The sequence below is a fragment of the Falco peregrinus genome, chromosome 1, assembly GCF_023634155.1.
Source record: "Falco peregrinus isolate bFalPer1 chromosome 1, bFalPer1.pri, whole genome shotgun sequence".
NCBI classification, from domain to species: Eukaryota; Metazoa; Chordata; class Aves; order Falconiformes; family Falconidae; genus Falco; species Falco peregrinus.
Window position 1 is genome coordinate 35053288 of NC_073721.1, and position 16606 is coordinate 35069893.

The 16606-nt window shown below is 40.6% G+C and overlaps 1 protein-coding gene across 1 annotated transcript in view; it reads left to right on the forward strand.

The window, feature by feature from the left end:
* The first annotated feature begins 84 nt into the window (after positions 1-84).
* PLEKHS1 (pleckstrin homology domain containing S1) overlaps positions 85-16606 on the forward strand; it is a 28886-nt gene continuing 12364 nt past the window's right edge. Inside the window, exons 1-9 of the mRNA XM_055815012.1 lie at positions 85-4756; positions 5999-6090; positions 6196-6302; positions 7668-7802; positions 9180-9255; positions 9933-10040; positions 10738-10833; positions 14391-14501; positions 15508-15623. Of these exons, the coding sequence (XP_055670987.1) occupies positions 4726-4756; positions 5999-6090; positions 6196-6302; positions 7668-7802; positions 9180-9255; positions 9933-10040; positions 10738-10833; positions 14391-14501; positions 15508-15623 (872 nt within the window). The 5' untranslated portion in view covers positions 85-4725. The remainder of the gene's footprint in view (positions 4757-5998; positions 6091-6195; positions 6303-7667; positions 7803-9179; positions 9256-9932; positions 10041-10737; positions 10834-14390; positions 14502-15507; positions 15624-16606) is intronic.

The window sequence follows — 16606 nt, forward strand, 5'->3', positions numbered from 1 at the left end:
GTGAAAACCAACCAAAATACATCCCAAAACCTCTCTCAGCCAAGAATGGAGATGATCTTCAACAGCTTTTCAAGATGAGGTTTACAGTGTCAATTGAAAAGTAGTTTAGAAAAGTAAGCTGACATTGGGTGGTTTGGGTTTGACAGACCACATGCTCTCTAGGAGTAAACCAAAATTATTGAAAATATTTTAATGGAAATATCCTGGCCTACCAGCACTTAATCTTGCCCGGTGTATAAAATGTCTTTATACAGTAAACTGTACAGTGGTCTAGTTCATATGAAAACGTTCTTCTTATTACTTCTGGCAAATAGCTCCATCTTTAACTGTTTTCTGGCACCAAAATACTCCTGTGTTACTGTGAGAAATGTGTCCGGTCAACATTTCATTATTCATTACTTCTTTGGAAGCTCTTCCATGTCATTATAGTTCCTTAGTGTTTATTTGCTTAAGGTTTAGCGTGTTTTTAAATTGCTGTTAACAACATTCCCGTCTCCAGAACTATCCTTTTATTCAGATACATTGTAGCTCTGAAGCCAGAGAGCCTTGGGAACAATAAAGGAGCAAGTAGGGGCTCTGAAACGAGTAATGTAGGTTTTTAAAATAATGCCAAGGAGTGTAACAGCATTACAGGTAAGGAGCACATTTCCTCTTGTATAGTGCTTTTTTCTCAAAGGTTCTTTGAGAATGATATTTTATTTTTTTAAAAAGCTATAGCAAATTTATCTTGACTTAGAAGCATTGGGAAAATATAAAACCTACTCAAAATAGTCCCTGGTCCAGCCTACAAGGGACTGCTGAGAAAGAATCAGATGAGTTAATATTAGTGAGTTTCCTCTGTGACTAGGAAAAGGTATTTGCCCTATTGGACATAATACCTAAAAGAAAAAAAAAGGTGGATAGATGGGGTCTTTATCAGATTTTGTTGTGTATTTACCATGACAGCCCCTAAAGGACAGCTTGGGAATTTCCAACTAATAGGTGAAATGGTAGCTGTCAGTCTAAGAGAAAAGGCATAGTAGTAATGTTTTTTGGAGCTTTTAAGTGCTGTAATATGGCAAGCCAACAAGGCGCACTCAACATTTGCAAGAGGTCTCCTGGTAGACCAAAGGTTTCATGGGAAAAGATGATAGCATGGCACAAAGGAGCACAGCAATTCTACTGCTGACAGTGGAAGGAAGAAGTTGAGGCTGAATCTTAAACAACCTGCAGGCTGGTTCTAGTATATGAAATATACAACGGTCAGTGTGAAATACCTGAAGACACTGTCAGAGAGGGAAGCAACTTGGAAAGACAACTCATAGTAGTAATGAAAGAAAGAAAAACATTCTCATGTGTCAGGCCCAGTGCCTCTCCTAGATGCAACATTGCTTTAGATCATATCCAAAGCCCACTAATATTATTTAAGAAGAAAATTTCCCATCGACAGGTATCACATCTGACTGGTGCTGTTTACATGCTGAGGGCTGTGCCAGATCAAGAGCCTGAAGGAACCCATCCAGCATAAGGCAGCCGGACCCTTTCACTTGAGGGACACCAGGTAGCTGAATAGTGACTTACAAGCTGTAGGGCATTTTAGCATTTTTATTTTCTGCCTAAAAGCAATTCCTTGCCATCTGTAGGATTAGCCAAATGGTTTGGTGTGTAAAATCATTATCATTAATGATATACTGGATGTTTCTTGAGAGAACCCAAAAAATTCACCTATGACCAAGACAGACACTGACCCTACAATGTCATTACATAGGTAGCATCATGTTTCAGTATATATTGTTCTTTAACCTGAACTTGGTTACATTTTAAAGTACTTTATCATGGTTTAGGGTTCTTAAAGTTACTTTATCTTCCAGTTGTGGGTGGGTATTTTACACACAGCTCAGGGGAAATTAAGGGACTGTTTAGAAAGCTGAACTAACAAAGCCAAGCTGTCTCCAGCTTTTTTTCTGCATGGGAGCCATTTATGGCTGCCTCAAATGTGCATATATTTTCAAGTGGCTATTAATCTTCTCGGTTTCCCCTTGCAGAAAAGTCTTTCATTTACTTCCTGTGACAGAAGCAGGTATTTCCTTGTGGGTCATATTTCAGGGTGTTTGTACAAGGACTATAAGAAGGCAGTCACAATACAGGGGAAGGACGCATCGTGGTTTGCCGTCCAAGGCAATACAGGGAATCTGAAAATACTTAAAGGTGTATTTCTCTAAAACCTTCTACACGGTAAGACATTTTATCTGTAAGTACTAATACAGTTTGTTTTCCTTATCTTGCTATTACATTTTTAAAGTTTTATAATGGCTTGTATCTTAAGAAATTGAAGCATTTTATCTGTGTTTTGACTGAAGTGCATCATTGGATTTGAAAAGGTTAGAAGCAATCAAATCTCTTCATGCCAGGCACACAAAAATCTGAGGGGCTATAATCATGGAACTGGCATTGCCTATTCTGAATTTGACATAACCTATTTAAGAAACTCTTTTCCATTGAAGAGAAAAAACAATTGAATGCAACAATTAAAAACTTTTTCCCAAAATGCAGACTGAGGTAGCACAACTGTAATCTCATGGGGTTTTGTCTTCCCACCTGCAAATCTTGACTTTTACTGAAACCTAGAAGAGACTTTTATCCTGTCATAGGCTCTTGAAACATTGTTTTGCAAGAATTGCATCATTTGCCAGTCATGGTGATTCTGTCAGTTATATTGAAAAGAATATTACATTGCCTTTCATTGCAACACCCGGCATGAGCCCCTACTATTGACACTAACAATTTGACTTTGTGTGTAGTAATTTTTAGTTTTGGAAACTGCTTTTTTGTCCCTTTTTTTGGTAGGCAATAGATGAAAACCCTAGCAGTAAATTGTATAGTAGTCTGTCACAGCATTTGTACTACAAATTTTTCTCTCAAAATGGCAAAATCGCAAAGATTTCCCTAAAAAAACCCCACAACCCAAAATACAGGCGGAGGTGCTCTGCGAAGATCTCCAGTGGACCTAAGTTTCCAGAGGGTCATTCTCATTTCCATCATGGTATTGCCTGGGACAGGATGTGTGGAAGTCTATAGCTTTAGTTGTGTGTCAGAGGTAAAACTTTTTTGGTAACCCACCCCCTGTCAGGCGAGTGAGGCCAGAAAATAACCAGCCATTTCTGACCGGTACTCCTGACCACACCATGTTTACTGCTGGCACCATGGAGTAAATCACTGAACAGAAGCAAAGAAAACCCCTTAAAACTCCATCCCAGCCAGGGAGCTCAGGAAAGAGCTACAGAACAGCACTTGCAATCCTTTAAATTTTCCCAGAAGAGTCTCTGAGAGGAGGCACACATGTTGGAGACTGTGCAACCTCCTTGGAACTAACAGACAACTTCAAGCCAAGTTACTAAAAGGAAAGCATTTGATTTTGTGAGGAATGAGAGCCTTGGGGTAAGGCAAAGGGAAACTTTTGAAAAGTTTCCTAAATGACATTACAAGCAGACATGGCATTTCAAATTGGAAATATAAGTATATGAGAGAAACTAGATTTGATTTTAAATAAGCAAGAAAGCAACTGAGATAATAAAAAACTGTCCAGTCTGCAAAGTGTGCTGTGTTTGCAGTCAACAGGGAGGGGTGCAGAGCTCACATACAAATTGCAAAGAAATAGCAGTGCTTTGGAGGTCTGGCTCTGTTGTCCTGACACCCAAATGGTGGTGGTCTCAAAGGAAAGAACCCTAAAGCACATTAGCTCAAAAAGAACCCAATGGAATCCCATTAACCAAACCCACCTTTTACCTTCTAAATGCTCCATCTCTGTGCTCCTGCACTTACCAAATCCCACAGATTGCTGCGTGCATGTTTTGTTAAAGGGTTATTTAACAAAATTTCAGAGAAGTCCATGGAAGTGAACTGATGCATTCTGCCTCCCTGCCAGCCTCTGTTCCCACCTCTGCCACAGCCTGGCTATGCCAGTGAGCAGGTTATTTACTTTCTCAGGTTTACAGTGAGATTCCCATTTCCCTGGTTCTCCTGGAGGAGACATTGCAAACATAAGTTGATGTAAATAAAAACATACTCTTTTTACCCATCTGAAAAATCATAATAGTAATCCACCTCTTAGAAATCTGTGAAGTTTATTTCATCACTGTTTATAAATTTCTCTGAGGGCACTGTATTAAGAATGCTACAAACTTGCAAATTATTATAATTGCCATAATATTACGACTAGGTTGTCTAAACAGATTTTAAATTCTTCAGCCGAAGCTATGTCTGTTTTATACAGGGCTGATCACACTGCTAAGGCAGTGTCAGAAACATAGATGGGATGCAATATTCCTGGCTTGTGTCTAATGTAAAGGAAGGGGCAAAATGCAGTTCTGTTGGCAGGTCTCACTACTTCCTAGGCAAATAATCTCTTTGGCCTATATAAATATATTTTTTTTAGTATTTATAATGCTATATTATAATAAATATAATATTTAATATAATGTATAATTCATTTTATAAAATATTATTATGCATAATAGTTGCTGGAATAAGTAATAATTATTAAAATTATCTATATAGCTTGTTATAGATTTTTCTATATTTTATATAGTTTAAACATCACTGTGAAAATAAACACTTGTGAGGTATTTGTTATTTTCTCAGGCAACCATGCATGCAGTGAAATGCTGCTCAGCAGCAAGCAAAGAGAAATGAATTAGCTTCAGGGTTGTCGCTCTGTTTGCTATCTGGGTGGAAGAAAAAATCAGGATGGCTTCTACAAGTAAAAAAAATTCTGCAGGTATGAAATTTCATTTGCTAAGATTTGTCGGTAGTAAAGCTGAATCAGGTTTCAATCCATTCTTATCAATATGTGATACCATCCTCTTTGCCCTCCACCTGCCAAAGATTTTGTAGTAAACAACAAGTGAAAAACAAGGGGGAAATAGCATGCTGAAAAACTGGAGATCTCATTGGACTTACTCTATGTGTTAATTCTGTCTTCCTGCTTCCTTCCTTAAAGAATGTCCTAAATGCAGCATTTCCCTTTATAGCAGAATTTTTCTTGTCCCTGACACAGAGGCTGAACTGACATTTGTAAAAAAATGTTAAAATCCTAAAAAATTAACTGGGAACTGGAAGATACAGCCCATATCTCCAAGGCACAGATGATTAAGCCGTACCTCCACTGAAGTCAGTTGTAAATGGGATTTCAGACTCAGACATTTCTTGTATCACCACGTTTGGCCATGTCATGTTTCCCAGAACTTATGTATATTCTCTGTTGTCCCTTACTGGAAGATCCAAGGTGAGGTTGACTGTGCTCCTCTCAGTCACTAGATTCTTAAAAAATCTTGATTTCCTATACACGGTTTATAGCTTAAAAAATTGAATGAGATTGCCACTCCTTTCACTGGATGTTAAAGTCCATTAATACAACTGAGATTTTGATAAGAAATCCACAGTGATTAGAAAATGTGAATCTTAAACTACAACTGGCCACAGAGTATGCAGGGTCATGAACAAATTCAGACATCTTTCCTCCCAGTGTTTTAGCTCATATTTTACCTTTTGTTGTTGTCACATCATGATTCATGGTGTAAGATGATTTAGCTGTGTTTGCAACCTATCTGACTTTTTGTATTGCAAACTGAATGCCATCTGAAATTTCATTAGCGGGCTGTTTACTGTCTGTCAGATCACTAATTGTGAAGGTAAATTTAAGACCAGACTCCAGAAGTTAAACAAGACCAGTTAAATAAGACAGAGGTTTGTGATATCTTCCAAGCCCCCTACATTGTCACTATCATGTGTTTACAGTTTGGGCCAGTTGTCAGCAATAACATTGACATCAGGGAAGCATGGCCTGACCCTATATTGTATAGCCTTGATTTGTGTTTGTCTTCTCTAATTGTAATGTGCTCTGTGGCCATTTAAGCACAGAAACCCAGTGCTCAGCAACAATTTCCAGTTCAAGCAGGTCTTTATATGAGATTAATTGGCAACAAATTAACTAATGGTGCCTTCATTTCTCTTTGATTAGTGAGAACTCAAAATATGTTTTGCACTGAAGGTGGAGTCTGCAAGCACGGATTCCTCATCAAATCACCACCTCTTCAACTTTTCGGCTCACAGGTACCCTAGCACAGATTAGTCATATTCCAGCAATCACTCAACAAGCAATTGTTATTTCTGCTATCCTGAATTTTAATGAGAAACAAATTGCTTTCTCTTCGGCAGAATTCCTGGAAAAGGCGTTTTTTCATCCTGTCCAAATCCAGCAAGGGCGATTACATCTTGAAGTATCTAAAAGGCCAGAACACAAAAGGCTCCATAGCTGTTGATCAGTATGTAACTCAAATTCATCACCTTTTTATTCTGTCATGTATCAACTCTTAAATGGCCACTGGTTGTACAGACACTTGTTCCTGATTGAGGTTCTTGATCCGAATCACACGGAAGTCCAGTAAAGAGGCCCCTGGGCTTTCGTAGGCTTTGGGCGCAACGTACGTGTATGATACATGTAGAAGTAAAGATCCTAAACTGTTTTGATGAAATTTGATACATTTATGTGAGTGATTGTGGTGATGTGGTATCTGCAAACCAGATATCTTGGCTCCATGACCCAAAGGCTGTATTCCTGTAGTACAAGGTATTTTATCTCCTGTGAGACAGTGCTGTGCATTCACTGATATGAAAGTAAGGATGGCCTATGCCACTCTTCACTGTGGCGCACAACCTTTCCCACCTTATGGCTCTACAGAGTGCTCTGCCAGTTGTGCAGAGGTCTCCTGGCTTTCACGTAACCCTTTGGGCTGGTGCTGGCTGCCCCACTGCCTCTTAATCCACCAAGAAATTGCTTTGCTTGGCTCGTTTGGGTTGGACATTTCATTCCTCTCTGTACAGTGCCCACCGCAGCAAGGCTGGGTGTCATTGGCTTTGTACTATGTCACGTAGGGTATGAGATACTTGGAAGGGAAACAGTAAATGTAAAGGGAAATAAAAAGATTTTACCATTCAGACCTGGAGCTTAATACTCCAGGCTTCTGGAATTGTTAGGCATGGAGGTCACTGGACTCACACTGCTGTTGTGCTTCCTCCATTAAAAGGATTTACATTGTGAAGCTTTCAAAAAGATTCCAGCTTGCTCAGTGGTATGTGATGATTACATTATTACCATCATTATCGTTACTACTATTTTTACTAATTTAACTTCTTGGAAGTTAATGGAAATAGTGCTTCTATTTAAGTATCCATTAAGAGTACTACTTGTCTGTTCCTCTTCCCCTCCATTAAAACATTGTTAATATACAATTAGTTTCAAATCAAATGTATTGTTCTGTAGTGGTTAAAAAACTTCTGTCAGGAATTTTTAATACTATCATTCCTTTTCAGGATTCTGTATTAGATCAACAGCCCCTTTTTTCAGAAATGAGGATCCAAAATCTGGACACGAGTATTTGCAAAAATTTATTTTAGTATTTTGCTTGCAAGTTTTCTTCATTGAAAGACCATCTATTTTGAATGTGTGCACTTATTTTCTTGAGAATTTTTTCTATAGTAAAATTTTTATATCTTCCCCTGCAGATCTCATCATGTGCTATGCTTAGAGTAAAATACACACGTACACACATGTATGTATGTGTATGTGTGTGGTTTTGTATTTATGTATGTATGGTTTTATAGAATGTTTCATATGTTTATCTTAACAGAATCATTAATATTGAAGTTGGCATAAGCAATTCTGAAATTATGGAAACGGTGAGGAAGATGTTTAAATGCCTTCCTGAACAGGTGATGTCCATCAGTACTGGAAACAGATGTTACTACCTCATTGGGAGCAGCAGGTAGGCATAGGAAGATGTGCAAATGCAATCTGACATTAGAGTTCAGCTGTCACCCTAAGCCACTGTCACACTAAGCCGCTGCCCCAGGGCAAGGTCCTGCTTTTTCACAGCTGCTCCCAGCCCTTCCTGTGTCTCAGCTACTGATTGCACAGTTCTGAGATGAAATGATTCAGCTGGTTGATTCAATGGAAAAATGCTCTTTTCTATGTCATTTTTCCCCATGGCTGGGTTAATTTTTAGCTGGTTCAGACAGGTGAGCTAACTTACCCTGCAGCCACACTGTTACAACATCCAACATGTGGAAGCAGTGGGAGCACACAGCTGGGAGCGGGGATGGCAGCAGCAGTGGATCAGTGTGGGAATGCCATGTCAGACTGTGCTGGTTAAGGGTCAAGGAAGGGCAGAGAGCTTTGTCTTCTCCCCCAACTGCTCCTGGGAGTTTGGGAAGCTTCTGCTACTTATAGATAAATCACAGGAAATAATCTCGCCCTGGAAAGTAGTTTGTTAATCAAGGGAAGCAGATTGAAAGGGAAAACTCCCCCAAGGGAAAAAAGATCCCAAAAGGAACGACTGGGGCCTCTCCTGCAGCAGGGTGGTGCGCTCCCTGCTTTCCCAGGCTGCAGCCCAGTCCTCAGCGAGGGCAGAAACTGCTGCTGTCAAGGTGATCAGCCAAAGCTCGGTTAGGTGAGGGAGGACATTTGGCACAGGGCTCCTCTGCTGCTGCTTCCCAGCATCTCCTCCTCAGTTTCCCAGCCACAAGTGCGTCACGAGTTTTTCTGCCTCGGTGCAGAAGAGCAGCTGATGTGTGAAATGCTGATAAGCACAGAAGAAAAACACATACCTGTGTATTACTTGAGCATGCCACCCCACATCTTCCCCCCAGGCACTGCTTTCACAGCCCGTGCTTGGTGGGAAGCATTCCAGAATTAATCCAACTAAATCCACCACAAGATTGGAACAGGGCTTCAGGGGTCTGTTCATGGCATGTTTCTTGAAGAAACTCACCCAAATGCATTCCCAAGCCTTGTTAGCTGTGTTTATGGCAGGACTCAGCAGAGGAGCATTACACATGGAAAATGAAGCAGATAGCACAGTCTTCCCTCTCCATCTCTCTCCCTCTCCGCATCCCTTGCATGCGCACACACAGCCCCCACTACCTGCCTTTTGGCTCCCAGTCCTGGGCTGCACCTCTGAGGTCAAACTTGCCACCTGGCTATGGCCACCCAAGAACTCTCTCTTGAAAGGAACGTGCAGATTTTCTTCATTGATTTCAGGAAGCATTATTTTGGGCCCCGTAGGAAGAAGTGGGTAGGCAAATGCGTTTTCCTTGTGTTTTACCTGTGAGTAAGTTTTCATTTCTGTTGTTCCAACCTGCAGGCAGGAAACAGAGGACTGGGTCTCTGCGATATCTTCAGTCTGCAGGGAGACCAAAAGAGGTGGATGCTGCCCTCAGGTAACGTGTTACTGCACTTGATTTTAGAAAGAAAGAAGTCTGTACTTCCATTAGAAACCTGTGCAGAGGAGTTTTGCTGGTTTTGGCCTTGCAAGTTGGCTCTTGTCTTGGTTAATCAGAAATTCATTTTCCGTATAAATCCTGTACTCTGGCTTTACGCATTAAGCAGGCATTGCACAGTCTCTGTGCTGGGGTTGAATTTACATTGCAGGAATCTCTTTGAAGAGTAAGCCACATTATTTATATAAAGTAGGACGTGATTGACATTATGCTGCAATCAGTTGCGCCTTGGATGCATCAGAATGAAAACTTGTGTGTTATTCTGTGTGCATTTTGGTTATATTTGTGGGCTGTTTTACACACCAATCAATCCACATCCAGTCTGTCAGTGTTAGGAACCAGCTGAAGGTCCTGTTAGTTCAAGCTCAGTCCCAAGTTTCTGCCCCTTGTCAGCCAGGCACACCTGCTCGTTCACACTCAGCATTAAGCTACTTACATCCCTGCAGCTTCCAGTCAGCTCAAAGTGCAAGCAGGGAAAATTTAAGTCTCCCTGGAAAATGCCATGTCAACAGCCTCTCTGAGCCATTAGAAGTAAAATTTGGACTAGTGGGATACACTGGTATATTGTAGCCCATGCCCATCGCATGCCTGTCTTCTTACACTGTGGTTATTTCTAGATCCAAGATCTTCCAAATCCAGAATTCAGAAGCCGGCCCTCCTCGTTGCCACTATCATTGAATTCTATAGCTACGACTGGTTTCCTGGACAGGCAAAGCTACCAGAAGGTAAACAGATTAACCATTCTTAGTAACAAGTTTGCTCTTAGAGGTGACTGTGAAATTTGATTTGTGTAGTTGCTTTTTTGCATCAAAAGTTCTTCAGAGCTTGTGCGGTGGGTGCCTGGGTGGTCTGTCCTGCTCTCTGGTGGGGGTCCTGAGCAGGACCTGTGTGATAATATCAGAGAGTTCCCACAAAGGAAAGACTTTTGAGGAGCATCTGCATGTAAGTAAAGGCAAGTGTAGATGGCAATGAGAAATTAAATTAATTGGCTGTCCCAACTGACCAGCAAAGATTAGGGGGCATAAAGTAAGCCCCTAAAGAGTCACTTTGACATGCCTTGGTAAAGTCATCACAAAAACAATGTGGTGATTGTTTTGGCAACTGCTGGCCATATTCTTCCGGTTTTGTGATTGTGCTTTTCTTTGTCTCTCTCTTCAGGCTGTAAAGCTTAGAGGGGAATTCAGGTCTTCCTCTGTGCCTTTCAGATCTTCCCCCTCAATATTTAAATAGAAAGGAAGGGAAACATTGCTGCTGTCCCAAAGCAACTGCAGTCCCCTGGTGACAGGCTGAATAGCAGCCAAGGAATTGGAGGTTTTCTCTCATCACAAAGCTGCATGCAGGTGGCCCGGTAGAGGAAGCTGAGTGCAGGTGAAGCACCTCCAGTGTATTTCCAGAGGAGTCAACATTTTCTGTTATATACAGGAGAACCGTTCCTCAGAAGAGAAGAACAGGCCTAATTCAGATCCTGGCTCTCATCAGGCTCAGTGCGAGTCACCAAGAGGAGTTCTTCCAAGCCTGGTAAGCAGGACAAATCAAACAGCACTTGACTTGTTCAGTCTGCAGAAGTGACTGTTGGCTCTTACCTCACCTGAGTGTCTCTACTTGTAGATTACCCACCTGCTTTCCCAGCACATTAAACTGGTTTTCACTATGAAGTTTCTTATAAATATTTAGTCTGTTGCTTGTTTAGCGCTGAAAATAACCTTTTAAGAACTTGCTTGAGATACCCTTTGTTTACTTTGCTTCTTGGAGGCAGATCCTCAGTTTCTGTGTAGCAATTGCAACTTGTGGCAGCTCTCACAAACTTGATTAAGAAAACTCTGAAGTGGCACTGGTTGAGGTTTTTCTCCTCCCACCACATTTCTCAGCTGTGCCACAGAAACCTAAACGGTTTCTTACTGCAGCCTCTGCCAGTAGTGATCGAATCAATGTAACTGGACTACAGAACAAGGGCTTGTTAAATTGAGGCACACTGTCCTGTCAGCACAAATGTAACTTCAAGTAATTTAACCTTCCTATCTGGCAGGAATGATTTTAGAAGATAGAGCGATGAATGTTATTCATGTGTTATTGGATATAAGTTCTGTCTTGTGTTCCCTGAACAAATACCTGCAGCAGTTTCAGGTGGTTTTCACCCATCATCTGCCATAGATTTCTGCCTTTGCAGCAGAGTCAACAGAACAGAAAACACAACCAAGGCTGTACAACACCAGTATGCAGTTTGGCAGCTGAATTTAAACTCATCTTTATTGGCACTTTATGCATTGGACTATGATCTGGAGTGACTGAGATACAGGGAAAAGAATCTGTTCTGCTATCATAGTTAACAGGATGGTAAATCACCTGCTGCAGTCACCATCCATGTATATAGGCTGGCAGCAAATATGAGATAATACAGCTAAATTTAGTGGAAAGAAGTGAAAATAGTTGAAATTACATTGCAATGCCATGGACAGTGAGCACAGCTCAGCTGATGCACAGTACTTTATGAAGCTGCAATAATTCAATTGTGAGTCTGAACTCTGAAATGCATTGAGTTAACCCTTGGTCTGATTTTAACTGGTGCTGCTCTGGATGCATACCAAGGCTGCCCTTCTGTCTTTCTTCTGCATGACTTTTCTGTCTCATTCATTAATTATTCTCATACTTATGATGCCTCAGAGAACATGCCTTATATACAGCTGTTTGAACTAGGATAGACTGAAAAGGAGGGTTAAAAGATAAGGAATTTGGATTTTACCTTTTTAGCCTGAAACAGAGGGAATAGCACGAAGCTCATATTTCTGTTTCAGCATGTGTGAAAATAAGTAACCTTCCCATACAGCTAACAAGAAACAAAAATGTTTGTTCGTTAGATAAAAATATTTCACTTGCTTCATAAGTTTAGCATCTGCTATCATCTCCAGATCTATTTTCTGCTCAGTGATGTCTAGACAGCTGACTTCCAGATTAATCCCTTGTATTTACTTCCTTTCAGAAGTATGACTCCACATTTCTAGGATCTGATTCATTTTGCTTTTTATCAGTGGTTCCCTCATCCAGGCCCAGATCGTGAAAACTCTTTGCTCAGTAGCCATTACTCATGCAAACAGGCACCTTAATGTCAGTTGAGTATAGTCACGCAGGCAGGGACCCTTGGAGAGGTCTAGGGACCTGGCTTCCTTTCAACCCACGTTTTGAAACTACAAAACCCCATCTGACTCAGCAATTCAGTATCAATTGTTTTGATACACAGCTTTCAATATCTGAAATACATCAAAATGAGGAGCCCTGGCTTGCATCACCCTGTACTGCGCATGACTGTATTGCAGGCACCTAGGCATCCTTGTCAGGATCTGTTAGACACGCCTGATTTTTTGAAAGAGATGTTCCTCTGTCCAAGAGCAACACAAAACTTTCCCTAACGAGCCTGTGACTAACACTTAACTCAGTTGTTCTCCAGGTATCATTTCCGTCTTGTGCTATGTCGGTTTTCTCCGCAGTCTCTATCTGGTGTAAATCCACATCATGGTTCAACAGAGGCTCAAAGTACTTGTTTAGCTGCGCAATTGAGAATACCTGCACACTGAGGTTAACTGCACTTCTCTGGTGGCAATGCACCTGGAGGAATAGAGATGTCAGCACACTGCTTTAGGGAAACACGGGGCTGCTGCAGCTTAACCTTCTCCTTCCTGTTGTCTCTGTAATCTGGGATGGTACCAAGGAGAAACACTATGCATTTGGCAAGAGGTAGCCACTGTCAGTGATTGAAGGCTCAGTTTTGGAAACTGATGAGTACTGTCTGCATTCTGAGATTTCCTAGGAGTTGGAGGATCACAAGACTTCATAAAATCACCTCCTCTTCCCCTTTCTCCCCAAGTGTTTACCTGTTTGATTGATCCAAAGCCTCTGAAAAGTCACTAGGAAATTTGTTCATGACTTTAGATGATGACCACAGAGCCAGTCTCGTTCCTGCTGTGGTTTTGTTATACCCTTCTTGAAGGACCATTTGCAGGTTCTTCTTTGTTCTGACTCCTACTGCATGAGTTGCTTTTTATGTCATTGATACCAACACGGAACAAAAATACATTCATCATATTTAATTTCTATTCAATGCCAGTTTCTTCTCTTTACATGTGAGAGTGTAATTAATTTAATTTACTTTACCTTGAAAACAGTAATATATTCAGTGGCATATTTAGCAATTATTAAAATTATCACCATGGAAACCAAGGATGTAAGTGGAGAGAGAAAAAATGGTTGCATCACAAACATGGCATGGAAAATTGCATTGGGAGGCAGTTAAATACTCATTACCATACTCTTCATTATAGTGAAGTCAACAAGAAGAAAGAAAAATAAATAATTTGTCTTTGTGAGTTAGAAAGGTAAACTTGGTGGAGGGATTAATTTCTCCTTGATTTACCAAATTGCCACAAACTTAGTATTTCAAATATTTACGAAGGCAGAATATCACTCACGACACAAAGGATTCAGTGTCAGATCTCCAGTCCTCCAGGGTATGTTCTAGCTCATGGAGAAGTAAGAGATAACAGACTTCTCATAAGTCAGGGAAGTCTCATTCATTCTTTACCTGATAGTAGTTAAAAGGTGCTTAAAGAGGACAAGTATATCCTGATCCACTTCCAGATTTCCTACAGATTTTTTTCCTACTGTAGGGACTTTAGAACTGAATGCAAATAAAAAATCTTTTCCACACAAGTGACCCTAAATGCATGCAGATTAATACATGAAGTGTTTAACCCACTTGATTTTTAAACAAAATAAGGGGTTGTGAACATGCAATCAGTTGCAGCTGCCTGATTGCCACAAATGCACCTATGAGAAGTACAAATGCCAGTGGCCAGTTTTGCCCGTGGGCAGTAGATCTCAAAAATACAAGAAGCAGCACAAATAAAGAAACCCTGTTTCTAAAACAGGCTGGCTCCGAGTATATCTCACTTCAAGGAGAAACATCTTCCCATGTTTTCTGTGGATATTTCCTGATTCTATTACTTCTCCATGAAAATGGAAAAATATGCATTAAACAATCTGTATAACTGAACCTGTTAAATACAAATCCATTCTTTTAACAGGATAAAAATCTGGCAAAGAGTGAGGAAAATCTGCTTTCGTCAGATACAGATGAAGACATCAAAAAGGACGAAGAAGATTATTACCAAACTCCCATCAGTATTTTAGCAAAGGTAGTTCATCAGTTGTTTTCTTAACAACCAGTTCATCAGCTGGTTTGTTAACAGCTCCAAGGAGACAGGAGACAGACATTTAACGAGCCAAAGAGGAACTGGTATGAGGAACCACTAGTACCTTGCAAAAGAAATACATAGATAAAGCAGTAGGTAATAGAGCTTTCATTTGTGCAAGAAAAAATACACTAGAGTCATTCAAAGGATCATTCTGGTAGAAAGTAGCATTTTGACAAAAACATTGCTGATTTTGTTTAAATTCCCCAAATTGACTGTTTCATTGTAAATGGCTTTTGCCTGTTGTATAACAAGGGTTTGGGTTTTTTTCGAAAGTGAAAACTTTATTTAGAAAATGTAACAGTACATTATTTTTATATTTTTTAAAATGTAAATCCGTTGAAGCATCAGTAAGCTGCATAAAAGAAATCAGTACTTTAAAAACACTGTGAAACATTTTGATATCTACATTTCACTGTGAAATAAGGGAGAAGGAGGAATCATGCCAGTAATTTTAAACAAATTTTGACAACTAGTTTGGGAAACTGATTTCTCTAGGCTTCCCATGATATTAGTGCCCAGGAGAGGCTAAGTGGTCAGTCTTCTGCAGAAGTCACAGCCTCTCTCCCAAGACTGTACAGCTAACTGAAGGACATTAACAGTATGATTTTGTCATAGAATCTAAGTGCTTTAAACTAAGCACACCCAAAGTACAAGATTGTTTTTTCAACCTGCTTAAATTAAAATGTAACAGAATTTTTGTAGTAGTACTTTAGAATATAGCTGGTTATCTCCCGGTCCGAAAGGGTCAATAATACCAGACAGTTAACTTGTAAGTTCTGCCCACCTTTCTAGCTCACGTTTCTGGGAATTGACTTAATTGGGGAAAGCCAGGCTATTTTGGCCAATGTGTTTAAACAGCATGAGCACTGAACAAAATAAGGAAATTAAGATATTTTCTGTAGGCAGAACAATGATATTAACTTATGTTGTTACGTGTTTCCAACAGTGCACTGCTGAAGTATCAAAGCCCGACCCCCTAGCTGGGTCTGATGTCCCTGTGCATGAGAAGCCAGTGCAGAAGAACCCAATAAAGGAGAACATTTATATGTCAATGAAATCGCTGTAAGTAACAACTTCATTAAGGTTTTGCAAATTAAAAGTCACATGGTGGTACAGATAGAGCTGTAAATTGTATTTACATAACAATATCTAGAGGCTGCATTTCATTTGAATGAGTCCTCCTTTGGTCTTGGTTCAGAAAGTTCAGAACTCATGGGAATACCAGAGTGAAATTCAAACTTATTGATGTGAAATTTAAACTCACATTGCAAACTCATGCATTTAGACAGGCTCTGACTATAGGATGCAGCACTTCTTGTTCACTCATACTTTTTCTAGGTTATCATGACATAACAGCCCACCACTGTACTCTGATATTGCAGCCAAGCTGCAGCAACCTTTCAGGCAGGTACTCTCCAAGGCAGGCAGCATTATCTAGTGGTTAAAAGAGAAAGAGAGACATGGGGCATTAGCTCCCGGCTTTTCCAGGAAGAAGTTATGTGATCCCGAGTAGCTCATCTCCTTCCTCCCATTTCCCCATCCAAAGAACGGGTCTGATGCTGTGTACTTCGAAGGTACAGTATTTTGCACGTCACAAAGAAGGACCTGAACTTGGTGTCACAGCTGTAGTGCCGCAAGGAAACTTTGCAACGTCCGCGACGTAGCGCAGTCTCCTGCAGAGGACTGTACCCACACGGTTGGCTATGGCCTGCCACCTACAGACAGTCGGGTCTTACGGCACATAGTGGGAGGCAATTGGAAATGCAGACCCACAAACCAGTTTGTTCCAATAGATTTATTCGAGCTCATCTGTGTCTTTGGGAGCCCCTGGAGGGAATTACTATAAAAACCTCACAAGCCTCTGCCATCTGAATTAAAATGTACCAAGAGCAGCTTTTGCTACTAACCCCAGTCTCGTTTGGGGCGTGGAGGGGAGTTGGCTGCAGGCATTATAAGGCTCACCAAATCAATCTAAAATGAGCTCGAGCACATCTGGGTTATTCTGTCTCCCAGGGGACAGCATTACATCTCTGCAGAAGCTAGTA